The 22,575-nt window shown below is 36.4% G+C and overlaps 1 protein-coding gene across 3 annotated transcripts; it reads right to left on the bottom strand.

Annotated features, from left to right (window-relative positions):
• Positions 1-1,570: 1,570 nt before the first annotated feature.
• On the bottom strand, positions 1,571-19,979 carry LOC104213569 (uncharacterized). Of its 3 annotated transcripts, none has more exons than XM_009763099.2 (31): positions 19,549-19,979; positions 17,833-18,295; positions 17,492-17,746; positions 17,187-17,399; positions 16,944-17,075; positions 16,704-16,833; positions 16,565-16,611; positions 16,374-16,475; positions 16,174-16,281; positions 14,757-14,899; positions 14,600-14,694; positions 14,430-14,508; positions 13,260-13,311; positions 13,103-13,183; positions 10,338-10,433; positions 10,132-10,235; positions 8,998-9,454; positions 7,792-7,827; positions 7,403-7,604; positions 7,191-7,324; positions 6,859-7,039; positions 6,525-6,760; positions 6,318-6,413; positions 4,437-4,523; positions 4,303-4,335; positions 4,068-4,202; positions 3,928-3,988; positions 3,744-3,799; positions 3,617-3,673; positions 3,399-3,519; positions 1,571-2,180 (listed from the first exon to the last, which is right to left on the bottom strand). In XM_009763099.2, the coding sequence occupies exons 1-31, from the start codon at positions 19,923-19,925 to the stop codon at positions 2,044-2,046; spliced, it is 4,506 nt and encodes a 1,501-aa protein (XP_009761401.1). In that variant the 5' UTR covers positions 19,926-19,979; the 3' UTR covers positions 1,571-2,043. The 3 variants fall into 3 exon arrangements, with proteins under 3 accessions (XP_009761401.1, XP_009761402.1, XP_009761403.1); XM_009763100.2 differs by having other exon boundaries at positions 14,757-14,896; XM_009763101.2 differs by lacking the exons at positions 1,571-2,180; positions 3,399-3,519 and having other exon boundaries at positions 3,616-3,673; positions 3,744-3,782.
• Positions 19,980-22,575: the final 2,596 nt, after the last annotated feature.

The following is a 22,575-nucleotide window of genomic DNA, read 5'->3' as shown; positions in this document are numbered from 1 at the left end:
ACACGGTTTGGTTAAGTCAAAAAGAGAAGTATCACATTATTGGTCAATGCAACAAATAGTTTTTTTTTTCGAATGAAACAAATAAGTTAATAAACCTCCTTTTTTATCTTCTTAAAAATACAACTATACTATGTGACAAGTTTCCATTAATTTTATAAGTGAAAATGGCAGTTTACCCCCAACAGACCAGAAATTATGACCAATAAACTATTAGGCCGCAAAACTGAAAACTAAGGTGATGCTATACTTTAGTCAGTAAAAAGGGAAATGGAAGAGGAAACCTAAATAACTAATCCGGAACCTAAATAATGGTATTTTGGACTCAAAATACCTTTATACAGTTAAAAAAAAAGTTACATTTCTAACTAAAATGCAGTATTATACTACGTTTTAGTTTAACGAAAAGTTAGCCGTTAAAGGAAAACGTAGTATAATATTGCGTTTTAATTAATAAATTATTTTTTTAATGTAAAATGCATTATAATACAACGTTTTAGTAAAACTAGGTACCTAAAATGTAGGACTTTAAAAGCAATTAAAATTTTACCTTTAAAATGTATTATAATGTGTTTTACATTAAAAAAATGATTTATTAATTAAAACGCAGTATTATACTACGTTTTCCTTTAACGACTAACTTTCCGTTAAACTAAAACGCAGTATAATACTGTGTTTTAGCTAGAAATGTAACTTTTTTTAACTGTATAAAGGTATTTTGAGTCCAAAATACCATTATTTAGGTTTCGGACTCCCTCAATAACCAACAAAGACCCCCTTTCTTGAGCACCTTGGTGCCGTAGAGAAAGAGATTATGGTTTTTTCATCTTTTACTTTTTTTGGTCCCCCATTCGACATTGGATACCCCCTTTTAGGGTATAGCATTCTCTATCACAGGCATAGCTTGAAGAGGGAGGAGCACTTACCACCCAACCACAATGATATTACTACTACATTTACAGTTTAATACACTTGAGCTTCTGGCATTCTTCGTTTGGTACGTTGGTATGAACAGCTCTGACCATCTTAGATCTAATATATGGGTTCAAGGAGGTTACGTGGATGCAGAATTCTCAAGCGCAATATTAAGTCAACAAGAATCCAACACGTGCTAATTCGTCTCGCCAAATTTCTAGGGGAAAAAAGGTGTATTCACACTATCCATGCCAAAGGCATTCAGAAAATTGCAAGAGCCAGAGGTGTCGAGAAAACTTTGATAATGATGGCTAATTACAACTTATCTACATAGGAGCATGGAGCATGTATCAAAAGGATACTGTGCAGAAGCTTTCAAACAATAGATGCAAGCTGCTGGTGTGAAATCTAGGGGAAGCCCATTTTATAATTTCCATGTAAAAAATATCGCCAACAATCCCTGATTGCAATAAGGGCTAAACCATAACAATTCTTCCCAAGGCTGATCTGTAAGCTGTGCAAACCAGCATATACATGAAAGAATCGTCAGATTACTCCATTTTTTAGTGTAGAGGCACAAACAGATTAATGTTTCAGAGGGCATAGGCAATTTACATTTACAAGAGTCAAGGCATCCAATTTCTTGACTAAATTCGGATATCAAATTCTTAATTTGAATAAAATTTAATCCTACATATTTACAAACTATACTAAAAGTACAATTAAATACATTTTCTTATAGTTGACACATTTTAGGACATGTTTGAGATGTTACATTCAGAGAAAAAACTGTTTGACTTCTCAAACTGTAATAATATAATAGTTCCTCACTAGTATATACACTTCTTTCTTTCAAACGTCATATGGGGCAGTAAATTACGGAATTCATCCCTATTTCAGCATTTCTCATATTGGGAACCAAGCATGAGGTATGAGGGATGGAATCTACAGCAAATGAAGAGTCGTAACAAAAAAGGATGGGCAAGTCCCCAAGGATCTAGTCACCCACCGATCACGCACAAACACATAAGAGTTAGAAATCAATAGCGCTCACATAATTGTCTTGAGTCAGCTCTGGCTGTGTCGGATATTTTTTTAGGTCAGCTCTAGTTGCTTGAATTAATGAGGTCCTCATTCACCAGCAACATCTGTGGGTTCATCAATAACCATATCTTCCATAGAAACATTGTCCATATTGTCATTTTGATCATCTATATATGCCTGGGAGCTTACTACATCCCCCATCAAATTTTTATGCTTTAGATTGCCTGCCAGAATGAAGAAACGAAATTCAGATACCATTGTACTACACAAATTTAAGTCTGAAGCATCAAAAACTTCTACGAGAAGACAAAGCTAGCTATCGATGCAGCAGATTTGTTAACAAACTTCCACATATATGTGGGGACACCAGAAGCATGAAACTTGATCATTATACTGTTCTAAATCTGAAAAAGGACCATCACACCCTCGGCTTAAAAAAGAAATTTCTCCTTGCATCACAGTTATTTTGGCATAGGTTCCAATGAATGTAACAGATGTCGCGACGGCGACCGTGAAATTCACTGAATGAGCAAGTCTTTTAGTTCTCCCAGATTAGAAATTGATATCAGATCAAACAAATACGTGCATGTATTGAACATGGAAAGATTTTGGCCTTTAAATCATTAAAAACTTTATTAGCACACAGAATAATATTATTGTATACGGTAAAATCGGAGGTCCAATTTCCGTCGTTACGACGCTTCGTAAGCATGTCTCGAAGGCTCGAGACCATAGTCGAGTTTCATCCCTCGAGGGCCATCGACGCTCGACCTCGAAACAGTACAGACCAACGGTTACGGAGAAAAAGTGGGGAGTTCCCAAGGCGCATAAATGGGGCTGACAAAGTCTAATGGACTAGTCCAAAAAACGAATCAAGGCATTGACTAGTTGTACCATCTCCTTATCTTTGTAATTAATGTTTTTTGTACTGTGTTAGGATTCCTCCTCATATATAAAGGGGATCCTTGTCATTTTGTAGACACCTGTTGCTCAATAATTCTCTCTGCTCTCTAACACATTCTCCCGACCTCTTTACTTGCATTTATTGTTCATATCCGTTGTGTCATATTTATTGTTCTTCATTTATTGCTTACTATTGGCCATAAAGAGCCGTCATTAATTTTATTATAACTGTTAGTCTCCATCGACTACCCTCGGCGGGCCATTAGACTCGATCCCGAGGCCCCGAATAAGCAAGCACGAGGCCCCGATCGACAGCCATTGAGTTTGGTTAACATCTTGTTTTAAGCTCCTATCTTGATTCCAAGCACCTCACTTAGCATCTATTGCCCTAACAACTATCATAAAAATAAATCACGTATTTTTAGAACGAACAAAATCAAATTTAATTGTTATTACCATTTTCACGGTAAACAATTATAAAATAATTTGATCAACTATCTGATTACAGTAACATGCCAGTAAATACAAGGTAAAATTACCCATCCAAAAAGTGCATCCAGTTGACGTTGAGTGAAGAAGTTCCTTGACACGAAACAAGAACCGCTCCATAGATCTCTTGGTGATTGGGATTTTGCTGGTTATTGCTGTTTGTTTCATGCCCTGCCAGAAAGAAAAGAAAACACAAATGAAAGTACAGAAAGATGTCTAGGCCACAACGAATGAGCATAGACTGAAGCATACGGGATTTCTGTCAAACCTTTGCTTCTGAACACAGCGTCTGTATAGTTCTCGTTGCCATCTGAAGCTCTCTAACCTAATAAATATAGAGAGACTCCTTAATCTAAAGTCAATGATGGTTCAAGCCAGTAATTCACTCATCTTACCATCTGAATTATTTGCTCACGTTGCAATTCAAATTGCCCCTGTAAGAAACCAAAAGCTGAAGACATTTGTTAATTCCAATACGTCATATTTTGTTACAATCACAAAGATGAGGCAGAAGAAATCACCCTCCCTTAACTGATAAAAAGAGGTCCTTGTACCCTGATCCATGATAGAGGTAAGTACCTTTGAGGAAAGAGTCAACAAACTTCCCACCGAACTTGACAGCAATTGCACGGACGTTGACCTATTAGTCAACACCAATTTTGTTGGTATCAGAAAGCTGAGTGGCAATTAAAATAAGAAATTTAAAGCAAGACAACCACCTTATCGTGAGTCTTGCACATGTTGACTAAAGACACAACTACATTAACAGATTGTTGTAGTTTCTTCAGAAGGCATTTGACATCTTCCACTTCAACTCCACCTCTGGCTTTCTCCAGCAGTGAAATTTCCTTAACCTAAGCAGGTAAAGAAGAACACAACAGTTATATTTTTATCATGGAAGTTCCATCTGTTGACGTGTAGCTTCTAAATAGTATATAAGATTTAGGTACCCACCAAGCGGTTAATCATAGCAAGATTCTCTTCATGCTGCACCATTAAATCATCTTCAGTAAACATCTTGTTTTTATACGCATATAATTTCCACATGAATAACGCACAAAGAATTGAGTGCATTGTGGAAATCTTACCATCACCCGGTACCAAATGCAAAATGTTGCAGGACATAGAGTAGGAAAACTACAGCCATCTTCCGCTGCTGATTTGCGTGATGAAACCTGACATATAAACAAAATACGATTAAATTGTGGGTTTGCCTAGTATCAGTGTATCACACTCACAGACCACTAAGCATATTAAATGCCAACATTTTCACAATTACCATTCTCCAGAGTAAACAACTATAAAGTTAAAACTGAGGTTATTAGATATATATATATAATAAAAAAAATTCAAGACATTGAATTTCAGTTCTTAAATTATTAACGTCCATACACATTCAAATCTAGCCACTTAATATGCAAAGTGGGTATTGCTGCTTTCATGATTTTTCCAATACGTTTGAAGCAATCAACAATGTAAATGACTTTGGCCATGTATATCTCTTGGTATTAAAACTTTACCGAGACCCCTGATCTGCCAAAAAGTAGGGCATGCATACACTCTCTTGATTGATTTTATAGGGTAAAGATCCTTGGACAAAACAATGTCCACTTGTCCAGTAGACAACCATACCAGTTACCACACAAGTCTGCCTAACATAGATAAACTCTGAAGACTCAACAAGCCAATTAACTCATAAATAACAGCAGTCAATTAACTGAGATATATTTACTGACATTTCAAATAGAGTAGCGTAGATTTTATTGCATCCTCGTTACTAGTGAGCTTCAAATAGTATGAGATTCAGGCAGAAAATCAACATAGCGTGCTACTGTAACTGAACTCATTGGATTGCGGGTGTTACTGCTTGTTACTATTGCTTCTTTTATTCATCTTTCTTTGAGCCGAGGGTCTACAGGAAATAACCTCTCTACCTTCTCAAGGTAGGGGTAAGGTCAGTGTACACACTACCCTCCTCAAACCCCACTTGTGGGATTCCACTAGGTTTGTTATTGTTGTTGTTATGCTACTATAACTGAAGTAAAAGTAACTAATACATGAGGGATCGTTTGGCTTAGAAACAAGTTATGCAGGGATAAGTTATTTTGGTAACTACACGAAGGGTTATTTTTGTCATTTCGTGATTTAATCCATGTGCTACTAACTCCGCATTCTTATTCCACACTCAATCAAGCATAAAATAATACATATATTTCCGCATAACTTATGTGAGCTTCAGTTATGCGGAAAAGAAATTTTGAAACCAAATATTTTTTTTATAAGGTAAATTGTATTAATCAAAAGGAGAGAACTCCCGTATACAAGAAGTATACCAAAAAGTAGAGAATTTACATCAGTAACATAATTTTTTACAAAAGACGCCCAATCTTCTATACAAATAGGGGCTATATGAGTGCACCAAAAAGCGATCAAAGATAAAGACTATTCTTAAGATGTGAAAAAGGAGACTCAATCCCCTCAAAAGCTCTCCTATTTCTCTCCCCCCAAACTATCCACATTAGAGCTAACGGGGTGAAACCAAACATTCTAATGCATTATGCCAAGTTTTATGTGGAAAAGAAAATCAAACCAAACATTGTATAAAACAATGTTGAATTTTATGTGGAGATTATTTTCTCCATTACTACAAACGTCACCCAAGTGTATTAAACAAGTACATTGTATAATCATGTAGTTTAAGCTTACTTTTAAAGGCTAAAGGAGGTTATAAAGAATCCTTAAGGTCTCCATGTACACCCTTTGAACTTCAAGCCCTATTGCATAACAATTATCTCGCAGCAGAAGGTTTTGAAGCAATATTTTACAAATTCAGGGAAAGTTTAACAGATAAGCTTACAGCAGAAGGTTTGATGCAATATGTGAAATATCTAGCAATACTTTCACATTCGGTTCAAACACAACAAATGATCTGACTAAGCAGCACTATGTAAACAACCTAATATATGCACCTGGGGAAAAACGGAGCAGGCAAGTTCACTTAGGGAATCGGAAGTGGACTCGCTATTTTCCAAGTAAATTCGTAAAAGCTTTTGAATGACCTCTGCCTGCAATTAAAAATTAATCAAACTAGCAACCCAAAGAAAATTTATTGTACAGTCAGCTGTCATTCAAGAAACACGATGGTGATGTTTGCTGGAGCAACTATATTAACATACTTTGACTTTCTGACCATCTTCAATGTCATTAACGCCATCACACTTTTCCATCAAGAGTTTGTAAGCAAAAGTTCCCAGCTTCTTTGACAGAAAAGAAAGTAGCTCTTTCGAAAAACCTGTGCGAATATCTTTTCCAATATCATCGAGATCGTTATCTAGTATAGTTCGGATAGAGGAAAGTACTGATTCTAAGCTTAACAATATGTCGGATGCCAAAGCAAATGAGACAGCACGTGCTGCAAGGAAAAAAGTCAAGTGGTAGAGACCAACATATTCTTCCTTGATAAATGAAAGAAATATGTGAACCAAAAGAACAAATTCAGAAGTAGCATACCTGAATCAAAGATAGTCCCAACGAATGAATATGCACCAGCATATAGATAACCTATGTCTCCTGGTGATGGAATCAATTGCATGCCTTCGAAAAAGCAGTCTGTCATGCTGATTGGCTGGAATGCCTCCAGAAGATCAGAAAGTACTGACCTGTCTCTCTGAACATCCGGAATGTTTAGCATCTGCAATTGAAGTGAAAGAAAAGGAAACAAGAGATACAAATTTGATCAGAAATCTAGCAAGGAAAAAGAGAATTAACCCCCCCCCCTCCTCCAAACCGTTTCTTTTAGTTTTTGTTTTATAGAGGCGAAGATTAGGACCGAAATGTTTTACCTTGCCAAAGCATTGAAGTGTCTCTTTTATGACAAATCTCGAAACTGATGGTCTAAAGATTGTAATATTGGGTATATCAGGATTTCCAGCAAAGGCGGAATGAGTTTTCCAATGATCCGGGCATATCTCTGTATCTGCATAAACTCTATGTAAGATATCTAAATTTGGCATTTTTCTTTTGGCAAGGCATTGAACAAAGCCTGCTGTAATACCTGCTCTAACACCAGATACTGCAGAATTCAAGTGCCTTCTAAGAGAAGGAAATAGTGGCTGAATTTTGCTTATGAACTCTATGACTTTCATCTCACCAAATGCAGGAGGAACACTCATGCGCCTAACCAATATATGCCTTCGTGGACTGAAGTAGTCCAGCTTTCTGTTTAGATCCCGCAGAATATATAGACAAAGGGGCAACTGGAACCACCAGGGAGTTAGATATTCTCAAAGATGAAAGTCTAAATATAAGTACACTTGAATTTATGCACAAATTTCACAATATTACAAATTTAAACAATTAAAAAGGAAAAAGGAACTGAACACGTCCATGAGAGGTTCATATACCCTAATGAAGAGGGCATGACTAAAGGAGCTCATTGAATACCTCAGAAGCTGAATCTGCACAGCAGGAATCCTGAGTCTGCATTGAAAACCCATACTTAAACAAGTTAGAAATGCTGTGCAGGCCTGCAATGATTTCTGGCAGCTATTATGTGAATTTACACATTGCAAAGAGATATCAAGTGTCAACTTAATAAAAGAATTGTCTATCAGTTCACAAATCTCCTCTCTTTTTTTATTACTCTTAGTTGAAGGAAAAAAGTTATTGCATAAATTGTCAAAATAGCACCAGAGTTGTGCCTCAAAGGACTAATGACCGAAGAAAGATATGTTACTTTACCGTTGCAAATTAGAAAAAGGGAAGGTAAGAATGGAAGGAAAGAAAGATGCAAGTTGGCAATGAAATCTATCAACTGATCACAGGAGTAAGGGCAGAGTTAGCAGACCAATCAATCAACTAATAATCAGAACAAAAGCATATATGGATTTGGTCGGAAAGCTAGTTCTGATTATTTAGATGTGTTCATTCAATAATCATTAACTACTTTCAACAGAGTAATACTGTGGATATTAGTTCAAAAGGCAATATTCTCACATGACAGCCAAATACTAAGCAATTACAGAAATTGTTTTGATTAAAGACACGAAATATCATGTGATAAACATTGCTCGAATCAGATAAAATAATTCAAATAAGATAACTCCTAAATCTTTCATCGCGTAACCAATTCTTTTGTTCTGGGAAGGCGTCCTTAAAGTTCTATGTGCAGCTAGCGTCGCTATGTCAATACTCTATCACGCTACTAAAAGCATTTGGTGCTCAAGAAAATGCCTAAGAGTTGTATTCATGGTAAGTCATTCTCGTTTATCTTCTTCATTATTTAGACATTTGATGAAGAACCCTGATTCAAGAATCTAGATACAGTTCAATAGTCAAATAAAGGCCAAGTATCAAGATGGTACCACCAGAAAAGTAACACCTCGGCGGTGGAAACATGTTTTCTCCAGATGGGGCATGCAGAAGACTTCAAATGAAGCCCTGAGATGTAAGAAATACCCAGCCCATAATATCCAGATAGAATGGCCAGGAAATAAAAGGAAAATCAAACGAAGGTTATGCACTGGCTGAAAAAGGATTTAAAAGAGTGACACCAGTGAAAAGACCCATATACTTCAGGCACTGGCTAGCTCAAATCAAAACCCATTTAGACAGTGAAAGGAAGGAACTCATTAGAGACACTAGTACTACCTTCTGAAAAGCTAAGATGGCAAAGCAATCCAGCAAAAGAGGCCTGAATTTGTATCTTTGTGCTTCCACATGCTCCAGAGCGGTAGAAACATCGACATTTGCTGGTATATTAGAATTACGTGGTTGATTCCCTGATGGCTCAGGTGTGCTACCTTTAGAGCACGTTCCAGAAGGACTCACACTTGGTTCTTGGCTCGGAACTGCACCTGCTTTCCTTAGAACATCCATGATGGTTGGCTGCCTAAGTTTTCCATCAGTAAGTGATGCTTGACTGGTCTTTTTCTCTTTCTTCTTCTTTTGTAATAAACCACCATTCCCATTACCATGCTCATTCTTAATCTCCTGATCTCTATTATGATCAAGCTTGTTCAGTGACAAGGACTCCAGATGAGGTTGGAGTTCAGGTAAAGAAAAGGAGCACTGTCTGAGGGAACTGTTTAGTAAGCTCTCCAGGAATCTGCATTAGTAAACCTTTGTTAGCTTTATGAAGTTCTGTTGTCACAGCATGATTCTTTATTGATAAAGAACTGACTCATGGGTTAGATATCATGCAGTTGCTGATGCATATGCATATTGCAGCGTAAAGTTGCTCGAGAGAAGGAACTTCAGGGTTCGTTCTCAAAGAAAGCACATTAAGGAAGTTTACAAGAGAAAGATAACACATCCAGCCAGGCCTGACATTTGTCGAATCAAAGCATAAAATGAATACAGAATGAAGGCCATTCAATTGTAAGATGTATTTTTAAGAATTTGTAAATCCCGTAACCTGGAAGAAGGAAGATTTTTATAGAACTGTTTTAAATCACTCTGCAACTAGTGAAGACACACATAAGTTAAGCAAAGATTACCGTGTACAGGAGTGGGTTGTTATCTTACTTTGATAGCTCACAGAAAATTCAAAGAAACTAGTGGGTGCCCATTATACAATACAGGGACAAACCATTTCCTTTCACCATTAAATGTTAATGGGATCTGGGAAACAGATAATCCTCCTTTATGAGTTGTTTGTGACAAAGATGCATGAAGATGAACAGAGTTGATAACTAGTTAGGAGGTCAAAAAGGGTCCTCAAAACATGCAGGGCTCAAAAGTTATATCATGCATGGCATACAGGAAAAGGACATGAGCACATACACGAGGTTCCTCAACCGCTTAAAAAGTTTAAGAGTTATCTCCTCTCTTGTTGCTTGACTGAATGCATCACATTCATTGACAGCTTGAGTGCAAAAGGCATTGAGCTACATAATATACCAGAGAAGTCAGATAGCATGCTTAAACATAATATATTTCCAGAAATAAATCACCCACACCACATTGGCGAGATTATCAACAATACCTACCAGTTCCCGCAGCCAATTGGCAGCATAGTACAATGATAAGATAATGATTTGCTTTTGCTTTCCACTTAAAGAGCCCCAAAGTGGTTCAGAGAAGAACTGACAAATAAAATGGACATTATTAGCACACGGAGAAGCATGCAGCAGGTATAAGCCTACAAAATTTTAGTCATACACCAATATACTGCCAAGTAACATTTTTTATACTTTAATATGTAAATGCATCTATAGAAGTAAATATTCAATATACAGGTCATACAAAATAAATGGTGTACAAATCAAATATGAATTAACATTGGAAGCACAGGGCATTTGAAGCCAGAGCAGATCAATTTTGAACTATTATTCCCTCTATTGCAAAGTGAAATTCTTAGTTTGATTTTGCAATTTATCAAGCGTATAGTTGAAAACACGAATAGTACAGCATTTGTTAATGAAGGATATGGCCACATATTGACCTTTTTTCTGTTTTCGATAATAGAATAGAGAAAGTTTCATTTGAAAGAGAAAATGTGAGATCAATATAATTTTTTGTGAAGTGCAGTATGTTTGAAAACTTATCTTTCAAAAAGGTGATCATTATTTGGGCTGGACACAGGATGAAAAAAGAAAATTGGACATTCAGCTTGAAATGGAGGAAGTCATATACCCATGGTTTTTTTAACAACGTTATCATTTTATTAACAATATGGGCATAAAAACGCCCGTATAAAAGAAGTATACCAAAGGCATAGAGACCCTACAAAAAGATATGGTTCTCTACTAATGACATCTAATCTTCTATACATAAAGGAATCTCACGGGTACACCAAAAAGAAATAAGGCATAAAAGGCTATTCCTCAATTGTACAAAGTTCATCTCAACATCTTCAAAAGCTCTCCTATTTCATTCTCTCCAAATGACCAACATAAGAGCTTGAATCAAATTACTTGGCGCAAGCTTATGTTGCAAAGCAAGCCAGTGCTAGTTGGCACTAGGCTCAAAGTTCATACACAGGCCTCTCCGTGGGTTGAAGAGCCCACCCAACACATTTTACCTACACCCTTTTCAACCTAGTTTCAGCATAGAAAGGCATGGTTTTAATGGAAGATGCAAAGCAAGCTTAAGCATATAATTTGTATAATTTACTATTCCATTTTGTTAAGAGATTAGGTGTGCTTCATAAGGAAAACCCAATCTACAGCTTGATTAAAGCATATTGAACCTGGTCCACCGTCCATGGATGAACAAAATAAGGTTAGACTGATTTTCCAACCTTGCCTTGACAATTGAGTCAATTTAACTTGATTTGTTAAAGACGAAAACATTTAAGAGTTAGTTTGACTAAAATATCATGATGTTGTTGGTAATTAAGTTAGTTAGGCAGGGAACATATGAGTTGAGTGAACTACCTCTCTAAAAGTTTAAATTATTAGAGAAAACAAATTTATACATTTAATCCGTACAATGTCAGTATATGCAAGCTAATTTATTTTCCTTAGAGTCTTGGACCAAACACAAAAAAGAATTTTATACAAAAGATGATGGTGCTCGAACCAAGACCTTTGACTGTTTTGATATCACACACTAAAGTGTATCGAATTTTTTCAATGTATCTGACTTCATGAAACTTACGAGATTATTATGTAGAGAAGTTTGTTGAGAAAAGATTGTTGAACGTTAAGCGAGCCTCAAAATGAGAATTATTATCACACATAATAGGATCACGGGAGTATCACAGTTTCCGTTGGTCATGCCTAACTACCATCCACTTCCTCAAAATGGTACTTAGTCACCTCTTACTACATGTAATAAAGTTTATTCAGTATCCACTTTTCACTTTACAACATCTCAAGAAGTCAAAATTTGGTCCATCACTCCACTTTGGCCCGCCTGTCTATACCCTTTTTATACACCAGGGATATCAGCCAACAAAGTCATATCCTCAAAATACTGTTTTCAGCTTATTCATAATTCACCTACATTAAATCATGCATACTGCAAATTACCTTATTCGCTATTCTACAAAGTCATTGCCTAAAACATTAAAGCATGTAAAAGTCCAACATGACAGTCAATATAAAATAGGTGGTTGAAAATGAGCAATAATATGCCCACCTCAATTTGGGACATAGAGGTGATTTAAACATCATTTCCAGTTTCCCCACCTTTAAGTTTAATTACATAATTTTTAATCCAAAATCGGACCAAAATAAAATTTCCAAAAAGTGCAGTTTAGAGCACTAATGCAGGCACGTCTTTTCATCTCCAAAGTTAGATGATGATGTGAACTATCTCCTGCTAGCTATTAATAGATGCTAATTTTTTATTAACTTATAATTATCTCACTTAGCAGATGACTATTTTGGTTTCTAGATATTGCTTAGACATTGGCCCTTTTATTATTTACAATTAAAGAGATTACGTAAGTGGGAGGATGATCATAAACTAAAGGCAAATTTCATTTTGATCATAGGAACTTTCTTGAGTTTAAAGGAATGGATATAAAGGATCATAGAGTTGATCGCAACTAATTTTCGCAGTGGATGTGATTGAAATGGTTTATAAGAGTAACTGGGAAGGCACTGAATCCCATGTGCTATTTGTACATCATGCTCCTTTACAATTTTAAATTTAAGAAAATGACCTTTTTAGATCTCTTATGTATAGAAGACAGATCTCTTACATGTAAAAGTAAATCTCTCATGTGTAAAAAAAAAATAGGTAGGGTCATAAAACTAAAAACAAGTTTGTAAATAACCAAAAAATCAATTGACCCGAATCCCACCTTAGAGGAAGGAAGGTGTATAGGGCAGCCAAGAAGTGCATCAATTCCTGCAAGAGATCCTTGATTTGCCAACCTCTCAATCTGACAAAGCAATGAGATCAAACATAGAACATTCAAGAATTTAGAGGATGCAGTTTCTGAAGAATTGTGTACTTACTGAAGACAGCAAAACGAAGTTTGCAGGAAGAATTTGCAGTGATGAAGCGGCCCTGCATGCGTTGTATGATATGTGATCATCTATGCAGAACAACAACACTAACAGGCAGAAATATTACTAGAACATATATCTATCTCAGGATAATTATAAGTCCAAGGTTGTTCACAGGTGACTTTGACTTGGATAGAAATTTGACATAAATTCAGTTAAGAGCAAGAAAGGAGTGTCAGGAGAAATTTAATCAAAGACACTGCAATGTTGGTGTAAATGTCAAAGTTTTCCTCAAGTCCCGCACAACATTTTCAAGCTGTGATGAAACATCTCCTAGTTGCATTCTATTGGAATAATTTCATTCAGTGAGTTAAAAGAGAGCAGTAGGACTAACTGACAGATGTATATGGGTAAATTAAAGTCACTCGGCAATTTCTGCAAATGTCAGAGTTCCCTCTAACCTCAGAATATGTCCTTGAAGTGCAAAAAAATATCTCCTAGCACCTTTTTATCATATTTCAGAAAAAATGAAGGATGGCAATAATGGTATTCCCAAGTGCAACAACAGAATGTGATGAGAAATTCCTAAAATGGTCCTTCATCAGAACCAGCCACCCAATCTTTGCATTAACAAAATTACTCACCTTCATCAGAACCAGCCACCCAATCTTTGCATTAACAAAATTACTCAACCTCATCCTAATATGCCTTTGAAGATTTATTCCATTTCAGTATGAACAAATATGTTTCAGTTAGTAATTTGTTCAGATTCTATTGTTAACGGTGAGGTTGATCAGGATAGGAAAAGGACAGGAGGCAGGAAAATAGGAGAGAAACATGTAAGATATAGGAGATGGAGGAGGGGGAGAAGGGAGACAGGAATATATCTGAGTGAAGCTGAGACTAAGACAGCAAATAATTTTGCATCGAAGAATTTCTTTCAGATTGACCATTTTAATTCCAAAACTCTGGTAACCTGGTTATCAAAAGAACAAGATCCCCTGGATAAGTTGGTGATTCTCTGGCTTCATAGTTTAAAACCAGTTAGTAAAAGTGGTGTAAGCAAAAATAGGCGTGTAACTACTTTAATTTCTGTTTGTTTCGTTACTCAAAATTCAGCACATAAGGATGTATAAACTTTTCAAGCAGTAAAATAAAGGAGATTGATTACAAAGTTACCGCAATGAAGAGGATACAAGTGGCAAGACATTCAGACATATAGGAGATATGTCTCCATCGAGGTTCATCCATAAATCTCCTGCACATATAAACAGAAATAAAAAATTCAATTGATGATTATTTAATGGAAATTGCTAGCGAAGTTTCTGGAATGCACGTGCGAAGCATACCTTCCAAACCACAATATAGCTCTTTGACCATAAGCTCCCCACCGTCAAGGTCACACAAAAACTTTGCTTCGAAGTCCCCAACATGTTTGCTTGTCCTGTGAGCAATGCACGTGTTATGTACTATAATATTGATTAATAGTGATAATCATGTGCTTACCATTCTACTATGGCTGGATGAAGTGCCTTTTTCTTCAATGTTAAAGCCAGATCATCATAGAACATAATCAATGGAAGTGGCAGCTGCTTGCAAGAATTCATAGATGTTTCCAAAAGCTCCAAAGCTTCCTCGTAATTTGACTTCTAAACCAAACCTCATAAATTGAGAAGTATCATAATAAAGGAACTACGGCATGACAATGTTTAAATGAAAGCTCAAATATCTGAATATCGTGACAAAGAAAACATGGAAATTCAACATGACAAATTAATTCAACGTAAGACACCCTGGAAATAAAACAAGACAAATCCCTGAAACCGATGTGAAGAAACACGCAGCTTAAAATCTAGTAACTTGAGGACATTATCAAATATGGCATTATGGTTCAGTAATTTTTGTATTGAAATACGATCAGCACAGTCACTCTCATTAATCATCAAAATTGTGAAGGTTAAAAGTGAATATTATCAAGCACTTTAATAATGATGATATATACCTATACCTATGATGTTCTAAAATAACACCTCACTTTGAAAATAGAGTTAGGAGCTTTTAGGTGACAAAATTGTTTACCAGTAATAATAAAGGGAAATTATCAACTATGACAGACATAGAAGAGAACTCGCAATAAAATGACTTCCGCTATAGGCATTATTGTAACACGTTGAAAACCTAGAGCACTAGCAGACAGATTTAAGGTATTCAGCAAAGCACAATAATCTGGCAATATAGCGTATCTAAGTAGAAACCACATGTAGCCAGAACCTTTTCAAATGTACCGCCTTTTTCCATAAGTATCTTACTACTACTAGAACTCCATTGCTGAATTCTCATAGTCCGTATAACTACTATTGGCACTAACAATTGTACTCCTTAGTTCCATTTTATATGCTATTTGCCTGGATAAGAAGTTTAAAATGTTAATTGACTTGTCCACTATATTAGTTGTATTGGAAGAAAATATTAAGTAATAGCTGAAAAGTTAATTTGATAGAGAAAACATCACATCGAAATTCAAATTTTGGAATAGTTAAATAAATTTGAATTCTTAAAGTTGTTTAAGTAGTATAATAAGGTTATGCAGTGAATGGTATACATTGGAATGCTTCAAAATGATTTTGAGCCTCATTACAGATTAGGAGTCTGGTCCTGCTTCGAATTTATTGCGGAAGTTTGTCTTCTGATTTCTATCAGTAGGCCTTTCCATTGAGATGACTACACAACATAACTATTAAATGAGTGATTAGCTAGTGCATAAACTGACATACACGGCCACTAGAGAAATCAGAAAGACAAACTTCAGCATCAAAAGAATGGAACAAGGTCAGACAATACAAGGTTCAAAATACTGCAACATATGTCTTTTAATATGACCACTTGGAGTAAGATAAAGTTATCTCAAGTATCAGCAGGCTACCTGAGATGATGAAAGTTGCTTTGTAGCTTTTGCATCCCCAAGGTAGGAAACTATCTTGAGAGTGCCAATTAAGCCCATCTTCTTATAAATGAGATCAGGATTACTCAGCTGCCAGACGATTTGAAGAGCACAAGCTGTCAGTGTGACTCAAAAGAATGACGCTGTCATAAATCCTAGAGAGTGTCATATTGTACATTTACCTGCTTTCTCACAATCACTAGTAGTTCATTCGAAATAGGAGATCCAAAGGACACTGTACTCACTTGAGCAGAAAATGCCAAAAGACTGAAAGCTTCATACACCTGTAACGTAAAAGGTGTTGCTCAAAGACAAGCGAGGAAATGGCTTAAATCATGATGCCAAGAGAAGCATGGTTGATCGCGTCACCAACCTTATGCAGGTTTTGAACACTAAATGTCTCCAAGTAATCTAGGATGCCTGAAAAGAAGCACCAAAAAATAAGCATATAACTAAACCTTATGCGAAATTTCCTAGTCTAGTCAGCATCAACACTGCACCAACAAGCACACCAGTTATATGAGAAGATAGTGGAATCAACTCCTGTGAGTACTTTGAGGCTAGGAGGACCAGCACATCCAAAGCAGAACTCACTTCATGACTTATCCCAGAGCCCACATGAGTAATTAATGCTCCAAGGACCTTCATTTAAAAAACAGCTAATTGGAACTACGGCATGCAGGATAACATTTTGCATTTACTTCCAAAATCAGGAGAAACAATCTAATAAATGCTTGAGAAGACAATCTTACTTCCTGTCTTGAATAACTATCCACGAGCTCTTTGAATAGATTTGTGTACATGTGAATGCCGAATTCCCGGGCTTTGGCTTCTTTGCAAGCCAGTAAGTACTCAGAAATGGAAAGGAGGGTAGGAAGATAATCCTAGTATAGAGCATAATAAGTCAACATGACAAAACTGCAGTAATATAGCTCGCACAGGAAATGGGAATGTAAGCTTTAGCTCTGCGATGAATATCAAAGCGTAAACCATACCTGAGCCAAATCCTTATTCCCAGAAATACATTGATCAAACATTGTTTCCACTATACAGCCCTCAAGAATTTTCTTCTTCAGTAACTTCTCAACACTCTTTTGTAAAGGCTCGCTGCTCATGTATATAAGCATAAGCAACCATATGTCTATCACCTTATGATTCTGAACATTCTCAAGGCTTTTCAGTTCATTCAATGTCTCTTGGCAAATTACCTATGTATAAAGAGCAGAACAGATGTAAATATTTTATACCTAATGATTCAATGAAATTATCAAGTATATGGCAATGAAATTGAAAATCCCACTTTATTAAATCGAAGACTTGTCCGCAAGTCATCAAGTATTGAAGCTTCTGCATTGTTGACGACTGACTTTCCCTTCATCTTACTCTGCTGTGTGGTCCAAACATTCGATGCTCCAGCAAGTTTGAGCTGTTGTCGGATGTGTGAAATAATCCTACGAGTATTGGCTGGCGTAGCCAAAATCAGTAGGAATCTCAATAGGTAGGGCATATGCTCCACATCAATTGTTCGGATACAAGATAACGCCACTGTAATGACCTTTACAATTTTCAGAAAAGGAAAGTGTTATTCTGGTGACAGTCAACATTTAGTAATATTGATTAATACATGTTCAACAAAGTAACCTGTTCTTGCAACATATCATCCAAATGAAGGTTAGAGAAACAGTCGAGCATGGGAACAATAATGGAAGAATCCTCTTGAAGCATCTCCTGAAGCGAATCTATGATAGTTTTGTTGTTTTTCTCCCCAATAATCTCAGGCAATGACCCAATTATTTCCTTCTTCAATTGAACCGGGCAAATAGATAATACTTGAAAGAGTTTTTCAGTAAATGTTTCTGAGTCTACAAGGAAGTCAAGCCACCGGAATTGGTTCAGAATCAGCCTTGCTATATCTTCTTCAAGACATAAAGAGGATGATCTCCCTCCAACATTTCCACCAGGGTCCACATCAAAATACTCAGGAAGCTTTTCAAGCAGCAAGTTTTGAATGTGTGACTGGATGGAAGGAACCAGTAGCAGTACTCTTGCCAGACTGTCACTTCGTACTGATCCAAGTCCATCACGTCTTGAAGGTGATAAAATGCTGTCGTGATCAAATAGCTGCTACAGTTAGATATTCTGATGAGAAGTTTTCTCGAGCATTTATTTCTTAATTTGGATAACAAATTAACAGTATAGAGTACCAGAAGTTGTATTTGCATCTAATGTTTAAAAGATGCACAAAAAAATCTCTTTTACTTTTCAGTTACATTTATTGGAAAGCATAAAAATGTTAGATGCATCTACACTGATTTCATAATGAATGAATCTAAAACACATCTGTGGAAACTGACAAAGTATGGAACGATAGCATTCAACATCTATCATTTCCCTATTTCCTATACACAGTCCCTTGCCAATAACCATGTATCCCCTTGAGACATCTTGTAGGTGGTTACAAGCTAGACTGGTACCACGTTTTTTCGCTTGTGATAAAAGAGTACACTTGTCATTTAGAACATAAGGTGATGCATTCAACAGAAGCTGGTGGACTCATCTTTAAGTTCCTGATATCCCATATAAAATGAACTAGTAAACTAAACACAAGAGTACGTGCCTGTGCTTTTAGCAAGTAATAATATATTCGACAAGAAACATAACAAAAAACATAAAGCGCATTCACTGCTCAAAATGTTGTGCGGGATAGCGCGAAACGTCTAGAAGCTAAATAGCGATGGCACCTTCATTTCTTTTCAACTCTCCTAAAATCTGTAGATTGAAAAGTAACTGTCCCCACCACACAATCCCCCCCCACACACACACACACACACACGCACACACACAAAAAAAAAATTAATGCTTCCTCTTTCCCAACTTAAGTCCTATCTTATTCAAAATTGAGTTTTTATATACACTCCTCGATGTAAATAAGTTTTTACATTGTCAGATCACCTAAAAAATATCTATAGGTACGCCTCCTTAAAATGTGGGATTTGTAATTTTGAAAGTAAGACAAGTTAGTTGCTACAACACGTAAAAGTGACCTAATGGTGTGTGAGTTCCTTACACTGGCTGTGTGTATAACTCCTTCCAATATAATTATTGCTTTCTTATTTCTTAATAAACCTATTTGTTTTCATAGCTATATAACCCTCAAATTTTTCAAAATTCTGAATTCATCCACCCAATTTAACTTCAGACAATGATGTCATGCTTCCATGGACGCCCTATGATGTTTTACATTTACTTAATAGTGCAGTATAGAAGTAAAACCTTTCTAGCAAAATTCTACGCCAATTCATATCTTGTAAAATGAGACGAATGAAGAAATAAAAAAGAGCAGTTCCGCAGGCTTACCGGCGAAGGTTGCCGGGAGAGTTAATGTAAGACGAGAAGCCTTGAAGGAACTCAGACTTTAGAGAGGAATCGGCTGAGAAGAGACGGTTGAGACTGTTCCGAAGCCTATGTAGGTCGGACGGTAGACATGGCGGACCCGACGGGTTGATCAATGTGCAGCCTGCATCCGCTAGAACTGATATCATTTTCTCAGTCGAACTTACATTTTGTGATTTCCCTAACTTTTGCGCTTCCAATTCCGAAGCTATTTGTGGAACATTTTCCTCAGCGGATTTGGGGATTTTGGCGGGCGGAGCAAAAGGAGGAACAAATCCGGTTTTGGATTTCACCGCCGGACGTTTACGAGAAGCGGTTGGGTTGTTCTGGAGAAGAACCATTTTTTGTTTTCTTTCTTTTCCTGCTAGGGTTTCTGAGTTGAAGATTCTGCTGGAAGCTTCTGATAATGGTGGAAAAGGCGCCAAATTTTGTGAGAAGTTTTAAATTAGGAGAAGATGGTAATTTGCACGTTCAGTCCAATGATGTTCTTAAAATTGAAAAGTTTGCCTTCAATGGTGAGCTTTTTCGTATTTAGGCCCTTTATTAAATTGGGATTCTATCCACCAACCCTAAAAATACTTTAAGAGTCTTCGCTACCCCCTAAACTATTTGAATTGAACATAACACCACAAACTCTCAGCGGAAAGTTTTAACAAATTTTCCAAGACAATGTTTGCCCTCACTCCGTAGGGAAATTTCTTATGGAAATGTAATTGTAAGAAAAATGATTAGATAATATTAACTAAGAACAAGAAAGAAAAAAGAACAATTTATCAAAAATACTGTGTCGTGGCAAGCCACTGCCTTGAAAGCAATTTCGGCCCAACTAGGTGCAAATCGTTAAGGCCGATCGCTCCCCAAGGTTCCACATCACCTCCAAACACGTGCACTCGTGGCTGGAAGTTTAGAATTTGCACAAAACAGTTGCCCATAAAGAAGAGAAGATGACGGTATTTTCTGTAGTTGTTACAGAAATTAAAGAATATTGTAGGAAGAAAAGTAATGATTAGCAAAATGGATTCTTGGTTAAGATTTTTTTTTTATTATGATGGCTAATTCATAACCTATTTATAGGCAATTAAGGAGGTTGCATGTATGACAAGTGTCGAGAGTCTTTTGACACTTGTCCCATTATATTAGTCCACTTGGCTCCAATATTGACAAGTGTATCTTTTCTTCCATGCATGAAGACATATGGTAGATTTGCATAGTCATTTGTCAAAGTCATTCAACACTTGGCTTTAAGGCTTCATGCAAGAGGCCACTTGGAAATAGATAGGACATTTTAAAAATAAATAAAAACTCATGGCTATTGATTGTAAAAGAAATTTTTGACTTTGCATTATTAAGAATTCCAACAATCCCCCACTAATGCAAAGACAAAAATAAAACAATTTTGGGCAAAAGAAGGAACATGTACTTAAGTGTCAATATTTTTCTCGATTTGAATTGACACGTAGTGAAATGAGGCAACAACTAACATCTACAAAGTGAAGTACTCTTGAACTGAATGGACATTAGTTGAGACCCCCACAACACGTACCATATCATTAATTTTATGCAAACTCTGCGATACTAACAAAGTGCTTTTATGGTCATGCACACACCTTGGGTCTCATGAGTGTTCTAGAAAGACATCCCAAGTCTTTCATAAAAGGTGACCGCACCTTTACACTCACGTAGGTGATCCCATCGAGTATATCTACACATAGACTACCTTAAGGCTATGGAATCATTATGAGTAAAATAAGTTCAACCTTATAAAGCACTACTACCACGCTATAGGGATAGGAAGTATAGTGTATTTTGAGGTCTTATATGGCTTTGTTTGACCACAAAGGTATCCACCATACTTCCCCAATCCATTGGCTTTAGCCCCATCCCCCTCGATGTTTCAAGGATAATTCTCCTTGCCAAACCATTGGTTAAAGAATCCGCCAAATTTCGTTCGGATCTTACATATTCGAAGGAAATAACACCATGTTTCAACAACTATTTTACCGCACCATGCCTAATGCGGATATGTCTTCTTTTTCCATTATACACACTATTTTTAGCAATTTCAATTGCCGCATGTGAGTCACAATGTAGAGAAACTGGTGAAGCTTGTCTTCCCCACAAAGGCACGTTTGCCAATAAATTTCTCAACCACTCGGCTTCTTGCCCTGCCAACTCAAGAGCAATGAATTCAGACTCCATAGTAGATCGTGTTATACAAGTCTGTTTTGAAGACTTCCATGAAATAGCACTTGCACCAAAGTAAACACGTAGCTACTGGTGGAGCTAACTTCATCATTGTCAGTAACCCAGTTTGCATCACAAAATCCTTTTAAAACAGCAGAAAATTTATTAAAATGCAAACACCAACCCATAGTACCTCTCAAATACCTTAGCAAACGATGAAGAGCATTCCAGTGTTCACTACCAGGGTTGTGAGTATATCTACTCAATCTACTAACAGCATAAGCAATATCAGGTCGTGTATAATTCATGAGAAATATTACACTACCGATTATCTTAGCATACTCAGTTTGAGAAATACTAGATTCCTTATTCCTTCAAGTGTATTCTAGGATCATAATGAGTTCTCACATGTGTTACATCAACAATTAAACCTTTTTCAATATTTTCTCAATATAATGAGATAGAGACAATGAAAAATCATTTGTAGTTCTTTTGATTTTAACCCCTAAAATCACATATGCTTCTCCGAGATCTTTCATTTCAAATTTAGAAGACAAAAAATTCTTAGTCTTATTAAAGACATTCACATTAGGGCCAAAGATTAATATGTCATCCACATACAAACATATAATAACACAATCTGATCCTATCATCTTGGAATACACATAAGTATCAGATGCATTAACAATAAAATCATTATCCACTAATGTGCTATTAAACTTTTCGTACTAGTGCTTAGGTGTCTGCTTTAGACCATACAAAGACTTTCTCAATTTGCATGCTTTATTCTCATGTCCTTTGATCATA

Source organism: Nicotiana sylvestris, chromosome 1, assembly GCF_000393655.2.
Source record: "Nicotiana sylvestris chromosome 1, ASM39365v2, whole genome shotgun sequence".
Classification (NCBI taxonomy): Eukaryota; Viridiplantae; Streptophyta; class Magnoliopsida; order Solanales; family Solanaceae; genus Nicotiana; species Nicotiana sylvestris.
Note: the sequence above shows the minus strand (reverse complement) of the source record. Positions and strands in the feature narration are given on the sequence as shown.

What these genes read in the sequence shown, in the direction of transcription:
- LOC104213569 (XM_009763099.2), bottom strand. Translation starts at nt 19,925, where the DNA reads ATGGTTCTTCTCCAGAACAACCCAACCGCTTCTCGTAAACGTCCGGCG. An exon ending in GTGTTCAAAACCTGCATAAG is followed by an intron (nt 16,476 to 16,564) that starts GTTGGTGACGCG and finishes TTTACGTTACAG; the next exon opens with GTGTATGAAGCTTTCAGTCT. An exon ending in CATCCAGCCATAGTAGAATG is followed by an intron (nt 14,695 to 14,756) that starts GTAAGCACATGA and finishes CATTGCTCACAG; the next exon opens with GACAAGCAAACATGTTGGGG.